Here is a 12831-nt window from a genome sequence, read left to right on the forward strand (position 1 = left end):
TCTTAAACTAGATCTAAGTTTGTACTGTAACAGATAATTAGTTGGATTATTGCTCTCTATATACACAACTTTCTATTAGATTTATTATCAAGTTGCATCCCAAGTGAAGTGTATTTTAATTACTTTTTGATTGTTACGGGCTAACCGGCAAATATGTATTCAGGGCACGTAGCAACACACGGGTCTTCTACTAGTTTTACTAATATTCGATCCTACGTGGCCTAGGTGGCATCACCCGGGGCATTGTACATGGCCTAATGATGGGCTAGATAATGTAACGCAGCCCATTTCCCCCAAAAAAAACAGGCCTAGCCCAATTACACATCATCGGCGATGACGTCAGCTTCTTCCTCCCCACCTCGCCTCCTCCTCCACTCCTCCACAACCAACGCAACGAGGCGAGCACGACACGAACGGAGGGGGGGAGCTGGGAACGGATGGTGGGGCGAGATCGGCGGCGGCCATTCCCAAAACGCCATCCGTCCAGAGAGAGGAGGGAGGCAGGGCCAGGAATTGCGGGCACAAATACCATCACCAGCCCGGCCGTCCCTCTCTCCCCGCTGGAAGCTCCAATCTAAACCGAGCCAAAGGAAGGAAGGAGGAGGGGGCCGGATTGGAAACCCTATTTCCAATTCCTCCGTCCTCCTCTTCCTCCCTCCCTCCCTCCCAACCTCAATCCGTCCGTCTCCCTTGTCCAGGACAAGGACAAGCAGTCGGAAAAGAGTGATTCTTTGGCCGGCGGCGGGAGGGCGCCGCGCGCAAGAGGCGGCGATTCCCCCCGCTGATGCGCGGGCGTCCGGACACCGCTGACTGCCTTCTCCTAGCGCGCGCGTCGGGGAGGGTCGGGCGAGGAGGACGACGGGGAGGGGCGGCGGGCGAGAGGGGGCGTCGGGAGGAGCCAGCGCCATAGCTCCCTCTTCTTTGATGGGCATTCCGTTCCAGCTCCAATCCCAGCAGGTAGCACTTCTGCAGTTTTTAATCAAGATTGGTAGTGCAACATTCGCGATCTCTGAATGCATGTCACATATGTGCAGCAGAGCCGATCTGTTTTTCTCTTGGTAGAATTTCATGATGCTGTTGTATGTTATTATTATTCATCCATCTCTGCTTGTGTTAGATCCTGGTACAAGAAATTCATTCTTTTTGCACAACGTTACCGGTTGTGTCTCGGATAAATGGGATAAATCATGTTGCCCTGGATTGCATTTTGCTGACAGTTTACATAACATCAGAGCATGGAACCTCCGGTCAGAATTGTCGACTCACAATCCGAATCTGAAATATACTTAAAACTGTGTTTACGGATGTATATCTTTGGAATTTGCATGGCTCGTTGCTCCAAAAAGTGCACGGTCCACGTCTGGTTCAGGCACCAAGTCAGCATCAAAGTCCTGCATTTTTATGGTGTATCACACATACATGTACACGTCGTGAGAGCCTCGTGTAGCACCGGCGTGTTCTTCTAGCACCGGAATGTGCAGGCATCCGTGTAGTTGGGATAAATATGTTGATCATGGGTGGGTGGGGGTGAACATCCTCTCTCCAAGTACTATGCTACAAGCCCGTGCATTATAATTTATCCATTGGACTTATCTTTTGTGCTTTGGTTTTACTTTTGAATGTAAAATGTTTATAACTACCCAAAAATAATAAGCTCTGTGTGATGTGATTATTAACTTATCCTCTCTTTTACTTTTACTCTTTTTGAAGGGAATACAGCAAGCGAAGGCCCTACTAGCAGAAAACAAAATAATGATCAAAGTATGTATGAATTATTTACATGTACACCGGGCAGTGTCCTTGCTATCTGTTTGCCTAGCTTTAACTCTTTATAACTGTACACCTTGTAGAAGGAAACTTCTCCATCTGAACCTTTTGGGGGGCAACCTGCGAAAAATGCATCCACTCCGAAGCCAAATATGGCAACTGCTGCCAAGGGTGATTAATTCTCTTAAGAGCCTTCTCACAAATATTTATATATTTGTTCTTGCTTGCTACATATTTCTACATTTTGCTTGTCAGATATTTCTACAATTTGGCTTCTTAAATGTACAAGTAATTTGAACTTTAAATCGGCAACACATTATTGTATACTGAAGTAAACGTAGATCATTTTGGGAATATCTTATGTCAATCTGGTGTGCAAACTGGAATTAATTATATGATTCCACAACAAGGTAGTTGCACATCATAGGTTGCCTCTTTTACACGTATTCTAGGCCACAAACTTCGAGAAGGTAGTATTCCTTGTTGATGTTTTGTTGCATACCATGACACCGCTGGAAATGACAGAATCATTTTTACCCTCTGTACAAACGGTCAAAAACTCTATCTGATTCCAGAATATTAGACACATCCATGTTGCAACTTAGAATTCTACATATTTGACATGACATGGATGCCGTTGTTTTCCCTATTTCTTTTATTTGGACTCATTAGCATTAATTTTTTAACGGAACTCATTGGCATTGTGAACATCATAGGCATTGATGGGGAGCAAAATCCTAATTCATGCTCCCTGAATGCCTTGTCAATTTGATCAAACTTATTTGGGAATTTTTTATTCATATCTTTTCTGTAGGTTTTCCTTGTTGTCAGTTCTGCATTCAATAAACCTAGCATATGTGTTATGCTTCGCTGAGAGAGACGTTTCATTGCGAATGACTTACTGTTTTCTGATAACTTGACTGCAGTTAATGCTATGGTCGGAAATAAGACATGGTTTGGAGGGCTTTTCACTGGCTCAGGTAAAAAGCGTCAAGTCCATGCCGAGAAGAACTTTGAGATGACCCCTCTTCAGGTAAAGTTGTATTAGGATTAGCAAGCAAAAACACACTATATTTCAACCATATTCTCCCCCAAAAAAATCACGATTTGATTTTTCTGTAGTAGAAGTGTTGGTTGTCATGTAAAGTAACAAATACAGTATCTGGCTAGTTAACTTTGCAAGGATTTGGATGATCTCTTCTTTTCTGATATGATCTATTGACGGTGATCCTACATGTCTGCAAAATGCCTTCCCTTGTTTTTTTATTTTTGCAACTGAACCAAAGCTTCTTTTAACTACTCAGGAACAAAGGATGCAAAAATTAAAGGACAGACTAAACATACCTTTTGACGAGACCCGACTGGATCATCTGGTATGAAATGCAATAAACAAAACTTACACCCAGTTGGTTAGTTATTTTCCCGTTTCTACCATACCGACTTCCAATTGATGATTGCATCTCCACTGTGTTTGTTTCGGACTGTGGTTGTAGACATCCCTGAAGGCTCTTTGGAAAACTTCCTTTCCCGATACAGAGCTCACGAGCTTAGTTTCCGAACAGTGGAAAGATATGGGGTGGCAGGGCCCAAATCCTGCAACTGATTTCAGGTACTTCTTGTTCTAATTGTATGATTTCTTTTTTAACTTTGAGAAAAGAGGGGGTTAGCCTTTGATATCCATTATAGGGAACCAACACTACAAAGTTCAGTACATAGAAGTAGACACCCCAGCAAAGTTAATAGTTGCATCAGTATGGCTGGAGTTTCAAACAGCTTAGCGAGCAGGCTACATTTATATTGAACATTCATCCCTGAAGTCTTTTCACTGTCGGTTGCATTTGTGTCGTCAATTGAAGATCTCAACCTTAACCTGCTGAAGTAGTTTGGAGGCCAGACACAGTCAACTGTGTGTGTCCTCCACTTCTACACCACAACCCAGAATCTTAACCAGTGATAAAATAATAAAATAAAACAGGCTGTTGGTTCATTGGGCATCGGCCCAGCCGTAACATGCATTGTTCCAATCTCCCCGAATAGTCCACAAAAGAGCTGCTAACCCAATCGAAACCAGATCATTTTTGTCCTGGTCAAACGAGTGCAGCCATGCTCCCAGAAGATGATTGACGTTCATGGGTACCGCGAATCCAAACGTGTGAGGACAAGAGAAGAAAATATGGTCCCTATCCACATTGTGGCTACAGAACTGATATTTCCTTGAACCCATCCAACCTCTGTGTGCCATAGTCTCCTTGGTTAAAACTTAAAATACTCCTCCAAGAGACTAGCCAAAGGAAAAAAAACTGGCCCTGGAAGAATATTAATTTTCCAAAAGAACTTATTTCTACTGATAACTTCCCACTGGCGGTTAACCTCCACTGGTATAGTGTTGCTGCAAAAAAACTCTAACTGGACCCACACTTGAGAAGTTCCTCCCAACAAAATTCAGTGAAAAGAGATCTGTTCCAGCCATTAGGAAGAATCTTGGAGACTGGGATCTTGCTGCTAAAAGTAAGATTGTACAGTCAGAACCCAGCCAAGGATCTTCCGGAAACCTAACATTTCTGGACTTACCCAGCCTCCTTTGGCAGCAGTCATAAGAAGATCCTTAACCTCCATCAGATGAGGCCAAAAATTACGAATTGCCAAGTTTGAATTTAACTTGAATAAGGGTCGAGTTGAGCAAGTCTTTATTCGTAAGCAGTGTACACCATAACCTGCACTCAAACTGTATGGTTAGTTTGCCTATCTATTTGACAAGTATGTTTTCTCTGTTCTTTAGCTCACTAACTAGCTTATCCGTTCATATGTGGAAGCAAAGAGCTTAGAAACGGTCTGATTTTGATTTTCAGGGGCTGTGGATTTGTGTCACTTGAGAATCTTCTATTCTTCGCAAGAAGATACCCGGTATGCCATTTCAAGCAAAATGAAGTCGATATTTTAAACTAGTTATGTGCTGCGAAAAGTGGCATTCGGCTTCTTCATACTGACATACTATATGCTGTTGCTGCTTACCTGGTTCATATGCAGGCTTCTTTCCAGAAATTGTTGCTGAAAACACAAGGAATGCGAGCCACATGGGAATACCCCTTTGCGACAGCAGGCGTTAACGTCTCTCACATGTTGATCCAACTGTTGGAGCTTAATTCAGGTATACACTCTACACGATGGTTAACATGCATATATATGTATCAAGATCTAAACTGATAATTACATATGGCCTGTATGCACTGTATCAGTACTGATGAAGCCAATAAATCTAGTGGTGAGGGTACACGTACCATGTGCTACATCCACACAAGTCAAACCACTAGATCAGCATAGAACCCCAGAATGATCTGGTGCTGGCCCTCATTAGGGATATTTAATTTTTGAAACATGAGGAATCTTCTAACTTGATTATGACCATTTAACCATAATCATTTCAATAAACACACACACAGCTGGCGCTAACTGCTAACTGACGGCCAACAACAGTCTCATTGCGCTGTGATTACTGATTAGAGTGGCCCTGCTATTATTACCCGCATACATACATACAGCATCGGTAGGTCTCGCCAGAATCATTGAGCCGATGGCCAATAATTCTAAAATTTCTATGATTTGCACAAAGGCTTTGCTTGATTGTTCATGTGCTGTTTGAATGCAAGTAGTTGGCTGCAATTACTGGGTCATTGTTGGTTTCATAATTGGCAGTAGCTCTACTGGTTTTTTCTTGGTTCATCTAACATATAGAATTGGTCAATGCCACAATCTTCTATCATTGATGTGCCTCTCTTTTTTGTATTATTAATTATTATTATTTTCTAAACTCTGGCTGCTCAGCTCGACCGAAAACTTTGCCGGGGATTAACTTCGTCAGGATGTTGTCCGGTGAGCTCAAACCCGCCATGGTTCATCTCCGGGTTTCAAATCACTCTGTTATTCTTTGAGAAACACTAACGCCTCTCTACATTCTTTTAGAGCAAGAGGACGTGTTCGACATCCTATACTGCATAGCCTTCGAGATGATGGACGCTCAGTGGCTAGCGATGCGCGCCTCCTACATGCAGTTCAACGTAAGAGCACGCTTTCTTTCGCTTGAGCACCATGTCATGCCATGTTTATGTAACCTAACGACGACGATGAGCTAACGGGTGCTATCTGAATGAATGAATGGATGGATCGACCAGGATGTGCTGGAAGCAACAAAGTCGCAGCTGGAGAGGGAGCTGTCTCTGGAGGACCTCCTGCGGATCCAGGACCTGCCGGCTTACAACCTCTTGTTGAAATGAAGTAGGCTTGAGAAAAGAAGAAGAGATATAAAGCTGTAAAATGTACGTTGGGTTCCTTCTCTCCTGTGTAACCGACCGATGAAACAGGCAGAGTTTTGCTATGAAAGCCTGAATGTGCGTTTTCAGCATCACAGTCTCTCTCTCAACCATGCTGTTTCTAAAGAGGAGCAATCTGCCTTACACCGAGCACCCCCGCACGGGCATCGCGCACAAACCCTATGACGACGATCGGTCGCACCCACGCGGCGCGGAGCATTTCGCTTTCTGTGTTTCTTCCTTGATCCTGAAGCTGAGAAGCTGGAACTCGCAAAAGTCGGGCATTCGGTAGCGGTCTGCGGAGGATGCTGTAGATGGTGCTTGGTTTGTAGCTCTGGATTTCATCCGAGCTATGCTTTGTAATAAACTTGCTGTGATTTATGCAATGAATTGCCGCCCATTTCCTTTAAAAATATAAGAAAGTGTAACAGATGATCGGAGGAAATTTGAGTGGCATTTGTACAGATTGGAGGAGACCCCATCACTGAGAGCTTATGTATGTAGGAATGCAAAAACCTGCCAAAGGAGGAAGGCAGCGCAAAAAGAAGAAGAAGAAGAAGAAGAAGAAAATTATTTAACGGTTAATTGTAGAGAAATCGGGTGAAAACCTGACAACGGGCGTGGCTTTGCCTCAAATGCAAAATATTGCGCTGCATGTTCCCAGCTTCTCTTAAAATCCAGAGAGAGGGAGCGCGCAGGAAAACAGCTACTCCCTTTCAATACGGACCACATACGGATGCATATGGACGTATTTTGAAATGTAGATTCGTTTATTTTCTTTGTATGTAGTCTTAAAAAAAGGACTATCTGTTTGATTTGATTTTAATAAATTTATAATGAAAAAAAGACCATGGAGATCTGCGCCCTGCGGGTGCAGACAAGCGGCCGGATCCGTCGGGCAGCAGCAGCACGCAGTACCTGCAACAGTGAGTCCCTCCCTGCCAGAGGAGAAGAGAACAGAGGCGCCACTGTGGTGTGCAGTGTGCACTGTGGCTACTGTAAGCAGACCAAGAGTCCGTCCACTCCATTCCAGGACAAGCCTAACTAACAGGAAGGAACTGTTGTTAGGCCATGCATAAGGGCAAGAGGAGGAGGAGGAATGATCTTATCTTTGCAATGAATTGATGTGATGAGCTGCACTGTGAATCCTAACTGTAACTGTGTGTGGTGATGTCTCTATGTGGTGGTGACATGGCCTTTGCAATGGACATCCCTCCCTTGCTGCAGCCAATCACTCCACTGCTCCTAAACATTCCCCTATCTATCTATCTACCTATCCATCTATCTTTGACCCTAATGCAAAGCACACAAGAAACACACAAGATGCATGCACGGATCACTCACCATCACTTTGCTGGATTGTCATTTCACCTCACACAGGCACCATCTGCAGGCCAGGGTCAGGGTCAGAGCATGTATGTGTGGTAGTTCAGGTTCAGTGATCTGATCGGCACCCACCAGGTCATTTTCACTGTGCAGCAGGGTGAGCATTGGCCGACTGTAACGGCAGAAGAAAAGCAGAGCTGATGATGGATGGATGATCGACAACCACCATCAGCCAACAACAGTGAAATTGGTGTATGGTGCAGTGCAGTGCGGAGAGAGCTTCTCCTGGACTGCAACTTGATTCAACGAATGCTTCATCCATCTATCTATGCTGGATGGATGCAGTTACAAAACAACGGGGCACTACTTCAGAGAACAATCATGGAGGACCATTCAACCACAAGCGCAGATTAAGAATGAATCAAGTCTTATAATTTACTAGGGAAAAAACGTGGAGTAATTAACAAGAAGGAAAGGAAAGGAAAAAAACAATATCATGGAGGATCCTAGTAGTATTTCACTTGGCTACCCTTTTAACAACAACAATGGCAGCAGCACCTCTAACCGTCCGTCCGTCCACCGCCGCACTCCGGCAGGGTCTTCTTCTTCTTCACGTCCGATTCACAAAACCAAACCAAAAACAAAAACAACTTCACGTGCTCGTTACAGATCGACCGTTGCCGTCGTCAGAAGCGCGCGTTCTCGAAGCCGTGCAGGTCGCTCACCCGATTCATGGACTTGCGCATGATGGCCACCTTCGCCAGTTGCTCCGCCGCGCGCCACGCCGACGTCGGCGTCAACGGCTCGCCAGCTCCTCCTCCTCCGCCGCCCGACGAAGCTCGCGGCGTGCCCGACGGCGTCGCAGACCGGGATGTTGGCGTCGGCGGCTGCTGCTGGCCGCGCCGCCACCGCATGTCGCTCAGCTCCGTGTCCAGCCCGCCCAGCAGGTCCTGCTGCTGCTGCGTCGGCGGGGACTGCAGCACCAGCCGCCGCGCCGAGGACAGCAGGTGCGTGGCCGTCGAGAAGTCGCTCAGCTCCGCCAGCCGCCGCGACTCCGCCACGGCGCGTGTCGCCACGAACAGGTCGTGCAGCCGCTGCTGCGAGGAGGTGGAGGAGTTCCCGCCGCCGTCGTGGAGCGGGGGCAGGAGCAGCGGCTGCTCGGCGCCGCGCACCGTCTCCTGCGACGCCGGGTCGCGGTAGGCGCACCGGACGGAGAGCGAGTGCGGGTGCGCGCCCAGCGGCGCCCGCAGCTCCACCAGCAGCTCCCGCTCCTCCTCCGCGTACATCTCGCCGAGCCGCACGCTCAGCGCCGACCCGCCGTTGCCGCCGGCGCCGCCCGCGAGGGCCACGGCCTGCTGCCCGGCGCCGCAGGAGTACACCGCCGTGATCTCCCCCGTCGGGAAGGCGAGCTCCAGGTGCACCTCCTGCATGACCACGCTGACGAGCCCGCCCAGGCATTTCGCGAAGGCGTGCTCCGCGGGGGCGCTCGACTCCAGGTGCTCCTCCTTGGGCGCGAGCGGCGACCGCGCCGGCGCGTCGTCGGCCGGCCCGGCGATGGGGATCTCCACGTGGGTGAACCGCGTGGCCGCCGCCGGAGCCGCCTGCGGGCGGCGCAGGGAGTGGTGGTGATCGCCGTGCTTCCTCGAGTCCTGCTGCTGCTGCGTGTCGGAGAGGAGCATGACGGTGGCGACGGGGTTGCGGTCGCGACGGTCCTCTAGGACCTTGGTGGCCTTGCGCAGCGCGTCGCCGGCGCAGGCGCTCTGCGCCTGCTCCTGCCCCTGCGCGGCGGCGCACACCACGAGGCGGTCCACGATCTGCCGCGCCGACCGCTGCCCCTGCCGCGACATCCGCCGCAGCGGCATCAGCCGCTTGGCGGCGCCGGAGAAGGCGACGATGGAGAGGCGGTCGGCGGGGCCGAGCGACGCGATCACCAGCCGCATCCCGCGCTTCAGCATCTGCAGCTTCTCCCCCATCATCCCCTGGCTCACGTCCAGCACCGTCACGAGGTCGATGGGCGCGCGCCGCGACGCCGACGACCGTAGCCCCGGCGCCTTCACCTTCACCACCACCACGTACTTGCCGTGCCGCCGGCCGGACGACACCAGCGCGGCCTCGGGCGCCACGGTGACCGCCAGCCCGGTCCGCGCGCGCGGCGGGTGCGGGAAGAAGCCCCGGAACTCGCCCTCCGTGCCGGCCGCGTCGCCCTCGTCGTCGTCCTCGTCCGCCTCCGGGATTGGGTTGAACCCGCTGCCGTTCGCGGCGGACTTGGGCGCCAGGAGCGGCTCGTCGTCGTCGTACACCTTGGGCACGCCTGCGGCCTTGGTCGTCACCGGCGGCGCCTTGCGTGAGTCGTCGGAGGTCCTGCGCTTGCGGTGCGGGGAGCCGTCGACGTCGAGGTGGAGGCGGAGCGAGGCGAGGAACGGCGCCTGGCGCCACGGCGCGGAGCAGACCGGGCAGCAGAGAGCCCCGGAGGCCGCCGCGCGCGCGTGCGCCGCGATGCAGGGGAAGTGGAAGGAGTGGGAGCACTCCGCCGTGAACACCGCCGCCCCGCCGCCGTTCTTGACGCCCCGCGTGCACACGCCGCATCGTGCCTGCAAGAGAAAACCGATCAATCACCCACTCCATTGAAAAAGAAGAGCACTTTCCATGAAAAACATGAGCTAAAGCAGAGCATCGGGATGAGGAAAAGATTTTTCGTTCGTTCTTTTTGGGCGGTAGCTGCAGTAGGATTTCGGATGCGTATTGAATCATTGGACGGTTGCTGCTCAAATCAGAATCGGGATAAAGCTGATCCGTTCTGATCCGATCCGAAGCAACTTTTCCCCATCTTTCACTTCACATAATAAAGGTAAACAGAGCAGCCTTTTACCCTCATCTTCTTCCATCGCACGATTGCATCCATCATCATCATCTTCTTCTTCCCCCAAATGATGAGATTGGAACAATGTTCGGTTGTCGAACATCAAGTTCGAGAGATCTTTCTCTCTCTCCGGTGTCCATGGATTTGTTTGTAGTGTAGCCAAATTTGGGGGTGCGCCGAAAGAAGATCTCGTCCGCGGAATGATGGAAAGGAGAAGAAGATGATGAAAAGGTGGCACGGAATGAAAAACAAAACAAAACGGAGAAGTGGGGATCGGAAAGCTGCTGCCGTTAGAATAATAATTGGATAATCACGAGCAGAATCGAATCTCAAGAGGAGTGGGGTGGGAGGTGATGGGGATTAGGACAAAACAGAGGAGCGTGGCAATGATTGATCCCATGCTCTCCTCCACTGGGAAATGGGAATGGGGATCGCCGAGCGCTACCCGCCATTGCTAAGAGACAAGCAACACGGGACGGTAATCGTGCTGCATTCGGGCGCCCTCGTCTCGGGACTGACTCGAGGAGGATGAAGACGGGGAGGGAGGGAGGGAGGGAGAAAAATGGGGGCTTTGGGTCGGCTGTTACCTTGGTGGGGAGGATGGAGGCCTTGAAGAGCGCGAATCTGGAGGGGGATCTGGGCGAGGACGGCGCCGAGATGGCCTGCAGCAGCGGCACCCGCTTCCGGGCCGACACCGGCGCCGACGCCGGCTGCGGCGGCGTCACGGGCGCCACGCTCTCCGGCTCCGCCGTCGGCTTCGTGCGGCACCGCAGCGCGGGGGCCGACGGGTTGCCGCCCCCGCCACCCATGCCGGAGAAGAAGGCCAGCTTCCGCGGGGTCGCCGGCGCCGCCGCGTCGCCGCGCGCGGGCGGCGGGCGGCGCTTGGCGCTGCCGCTCCCGCCGCCGTCGCTGCTGTCGTCCCGGCTCACCGACGTGCACAGCGCCCTCCGCCACCCCGTCCCCATCTCGAACCTCTCGCTCTGCACCACCACCGGCGGCTCCTCCGTCCCTACCGTGGTCCTGCTGGCTGGCTCAAAGTCTCCGGGGAGAGAAAGAATGGCGCCGGCTCCTCTACTTATATGATAAGTATGATGCTCTGCGGCTGCTGCTTCTTCGTCCTCCCACCACCATGAATCCGTCACATGGGGCTCTGTATCTCGCTGCTCCTCCGGCGTGTGTGAATTGTGGTGGGATTGGACTTTGGAGGGAAGTTATAATGGGGAGGGGGAGGGGGGCGGCCTACGAGCGAGCTTCCATGATAGAGTAATTTAGTGCTGCTCGTCATGTGATAGGAGGTGGGAGGGGTTGGCCAATTATTACGGGAAAGCTCTGCTACCCTGAGCTCACTTGCCACGGCCGGAGTGGGCCCACTTCCTGCACCTCTCTTTATTGGTAGTAATTTGTTGCTCCTCTTTTGAACACCTGCCTCCTCTTTTGTGTAGTAATTATAATCACGGCTTCATTTTTAGTTTAGTGTAGTAAGTAGTATTATTTTTTGCTCCGTGGAAAAAAGAAGAGGGTGAAACCCTAACCACCGCTTTCCGGATGCGATCCCCGCTCCGTTCTTCCCCTTATCCGGCCACAACTCCGACGGTGTGGGGAGGAGGGGCGGGGGGTTTATGATCTCTTGCCTGCGAGTCTCTTGTCGTTTCTCGTTTTCAATACAAGTCTCTTCTCGACGAAGATTATCCACGCCAACGAGCCCTCGCTCAGAAGCTCTTTCTTCATCTAAGCTTTTAGTAACATTAGCTGTCATCAATGGGGCGGAAGCAATAACGAGTAGAAACCCTGCTTTATGGTAGATTCTTACATGTTTGGATCTTTTTCTGGACACAGGCACGTCAACTATTGGTATTACATGGCCTGCCATGGGTGTTCCGTCTCACTAGTTCCACTCTTCTCCAACAGAGCTTCTCGACGAGAGCTACGGTGACGAACTCACAGCCTTTGTCGAGATTCCTGAGGCACGGTCTCGTGTAAGCACGTCGATGAAGCAAGCCCTCAGCGATTTGATTTGTAATGTTATGAGCGGTACACTACACATGTAATGGGATTTCAGACTCCCCAACTCAATCACGTCTTTCTTTCCCCCTCTCGCAAGGCGACTAGGGCAAAGCCATCCTACCCTCGATCCCCGCCGACGAGACCGTGGATTCTCCTCCCCTTTGCCTGCTACTCTGGCGGTTAGTGTCGGGAATCTTGGTGTCTCGGCTTCGGCTAGTAGATAGTCCTCGAAGGAGCGGCACTTCGACGGATGTCAGCACTTAATCTTCGAATCAGTCTTTCGGGCTTCGACCATCCTCGATTTCGTCCGTGAGAACCGATTAGACGGAGCTTCGACGTAGATTTCTACCAGCACGTCGGGTACGGGCGACGAGAAATCCTGACCTCGCTGCCCCGAGGGGCGAACGGCACCGAGCGCGGTCCGGGCCGCTGCTTCTTAGGGACACATGCACGGAGATTTATGGCTATCATCGGCAAGGTCACGCCGGCTCGTTCTGCCGGTGAAAGTGGGTGTTCCGTGGTCCAGGACCACGCTATAATTTTTATTATTTTCGGAGCTCTCTAAAC

At 50.9% G+C, this 12831-nt stretch overlaps 2 protein-coding genes across 3 annotated transcripts; one reads left to right on the top strand and one right to left on the bottom strand.

Moving 5' to 3' along the window:
- Nucleotides 1-369: 369 nt before the first annotated feature.
- On the top strand, nt 370-6487 carry LOC123187113 (ELMO domain-containing protein A). The gene is made up of 11 exons (XM_044598892.1): nt 370-957; nt 1711-1761; nt 1851-1938; nt 2694-2800; nt 3072-3140; nt 3261-3376; nt 4617-4671; nt 4795-4915; nt 5590-5637; nt 5728-5822; nt 5937-6487. Exons 1-11 carry the CDS (start codon nt 925-927, stop codon nt 6036-6038), a joined length of 885 nt encoding a protein of 294 aa, XP_044454827.1. The 5' UTR covers nt 370-924; the 3' UTR covers nt 6039-6487.
- Nucleotides 6488-7810: 1323 nt separating this feature from the next.
- On the bottom strand, nt 7811-11547 carry LOC123187114 (E3 ubiquitin-protein ligase WAV3). 2 transcript variants are annotated; one of them, XM_044598894.1, is made up of 2 exons: nt 10848-11547; nt 7811-9991 (listed from the first exon to the last, which is right to left on the bottom strand). In XM_044598894.1, exons 1-2 carry the CDS (start codon nt 11223-11225, stop codon nt 8087-8089), a joined length of 2283 nt encoding a protein of 760 aa, XP_044454829.1. In that variant the 5' UTR covers nt 11226-11547; the 3' UTR covers nt 7811-8086. The 2 variants fall into 2 exon arrangements, with proteins under 2 accessions (XP_044454829.1, XP_044454830.1); XM_044598895.1 differs by lacking the exon at nt 10848-11547 and adding an exon at nt 10270-10810.
- Nucleotides 11548-12831: the final 1284 nt, after the last annotated feature.

Source organism: Triticum aestivum, chromosome 2A (assembly GCF_018294505.1).
Source record: "Triticum aestivum cultivar Chinese Spring chromosome 2A, IWGSC CS RefSeq v2.1, whole genome shotgun sequence".
Taxonomy (NCBI): Eukaryota; Viridiplantae; Streptophyta; class Magnoliopsida; order Poales; family Poaceae; genus Triticum; species Triticum aestivum.

Excerpts from the sequence above, each read along its gene's own strand:
- LOC123187113 (XM_044598892.1), top strand. The coding sequence starts at position 925 with ATGGGCATTCCGTTCCAGCTCCAATCCCAGCAG. Across the intron at positions 4,916-5,589 it reads ACTGTTGGAGCTTAATTCAG|CTCGACCGAAAACTTTGCCG; the intron begins GTATACACTCTA and ends CTGGCTGCTCAG. Across the intron at positions 5,638-5,727 it reads CTTCGTCAGGATGTTGTCCG|AGCAAGAGGACGTGTTCGAC; the intron begins GTGAGCTCAAAC and ends ACATTCTTTTAG.
- LOC123187114 (XM_044598894.1), bottom strand. The coding sequence starts at position 11,225 with ATGGGGACGGGGTGGCGGAGGGCGCTGTGCACGTCGGTGAGCCGGGAC. Across the intron at positions 9,992-10,847 it reads CCTCCATCCTCCCCACCAAG|GCACGATGCGGCGTGTGCAC; the intron begins GTAACAGCCGAC and ends TTTCTCTTGCAG.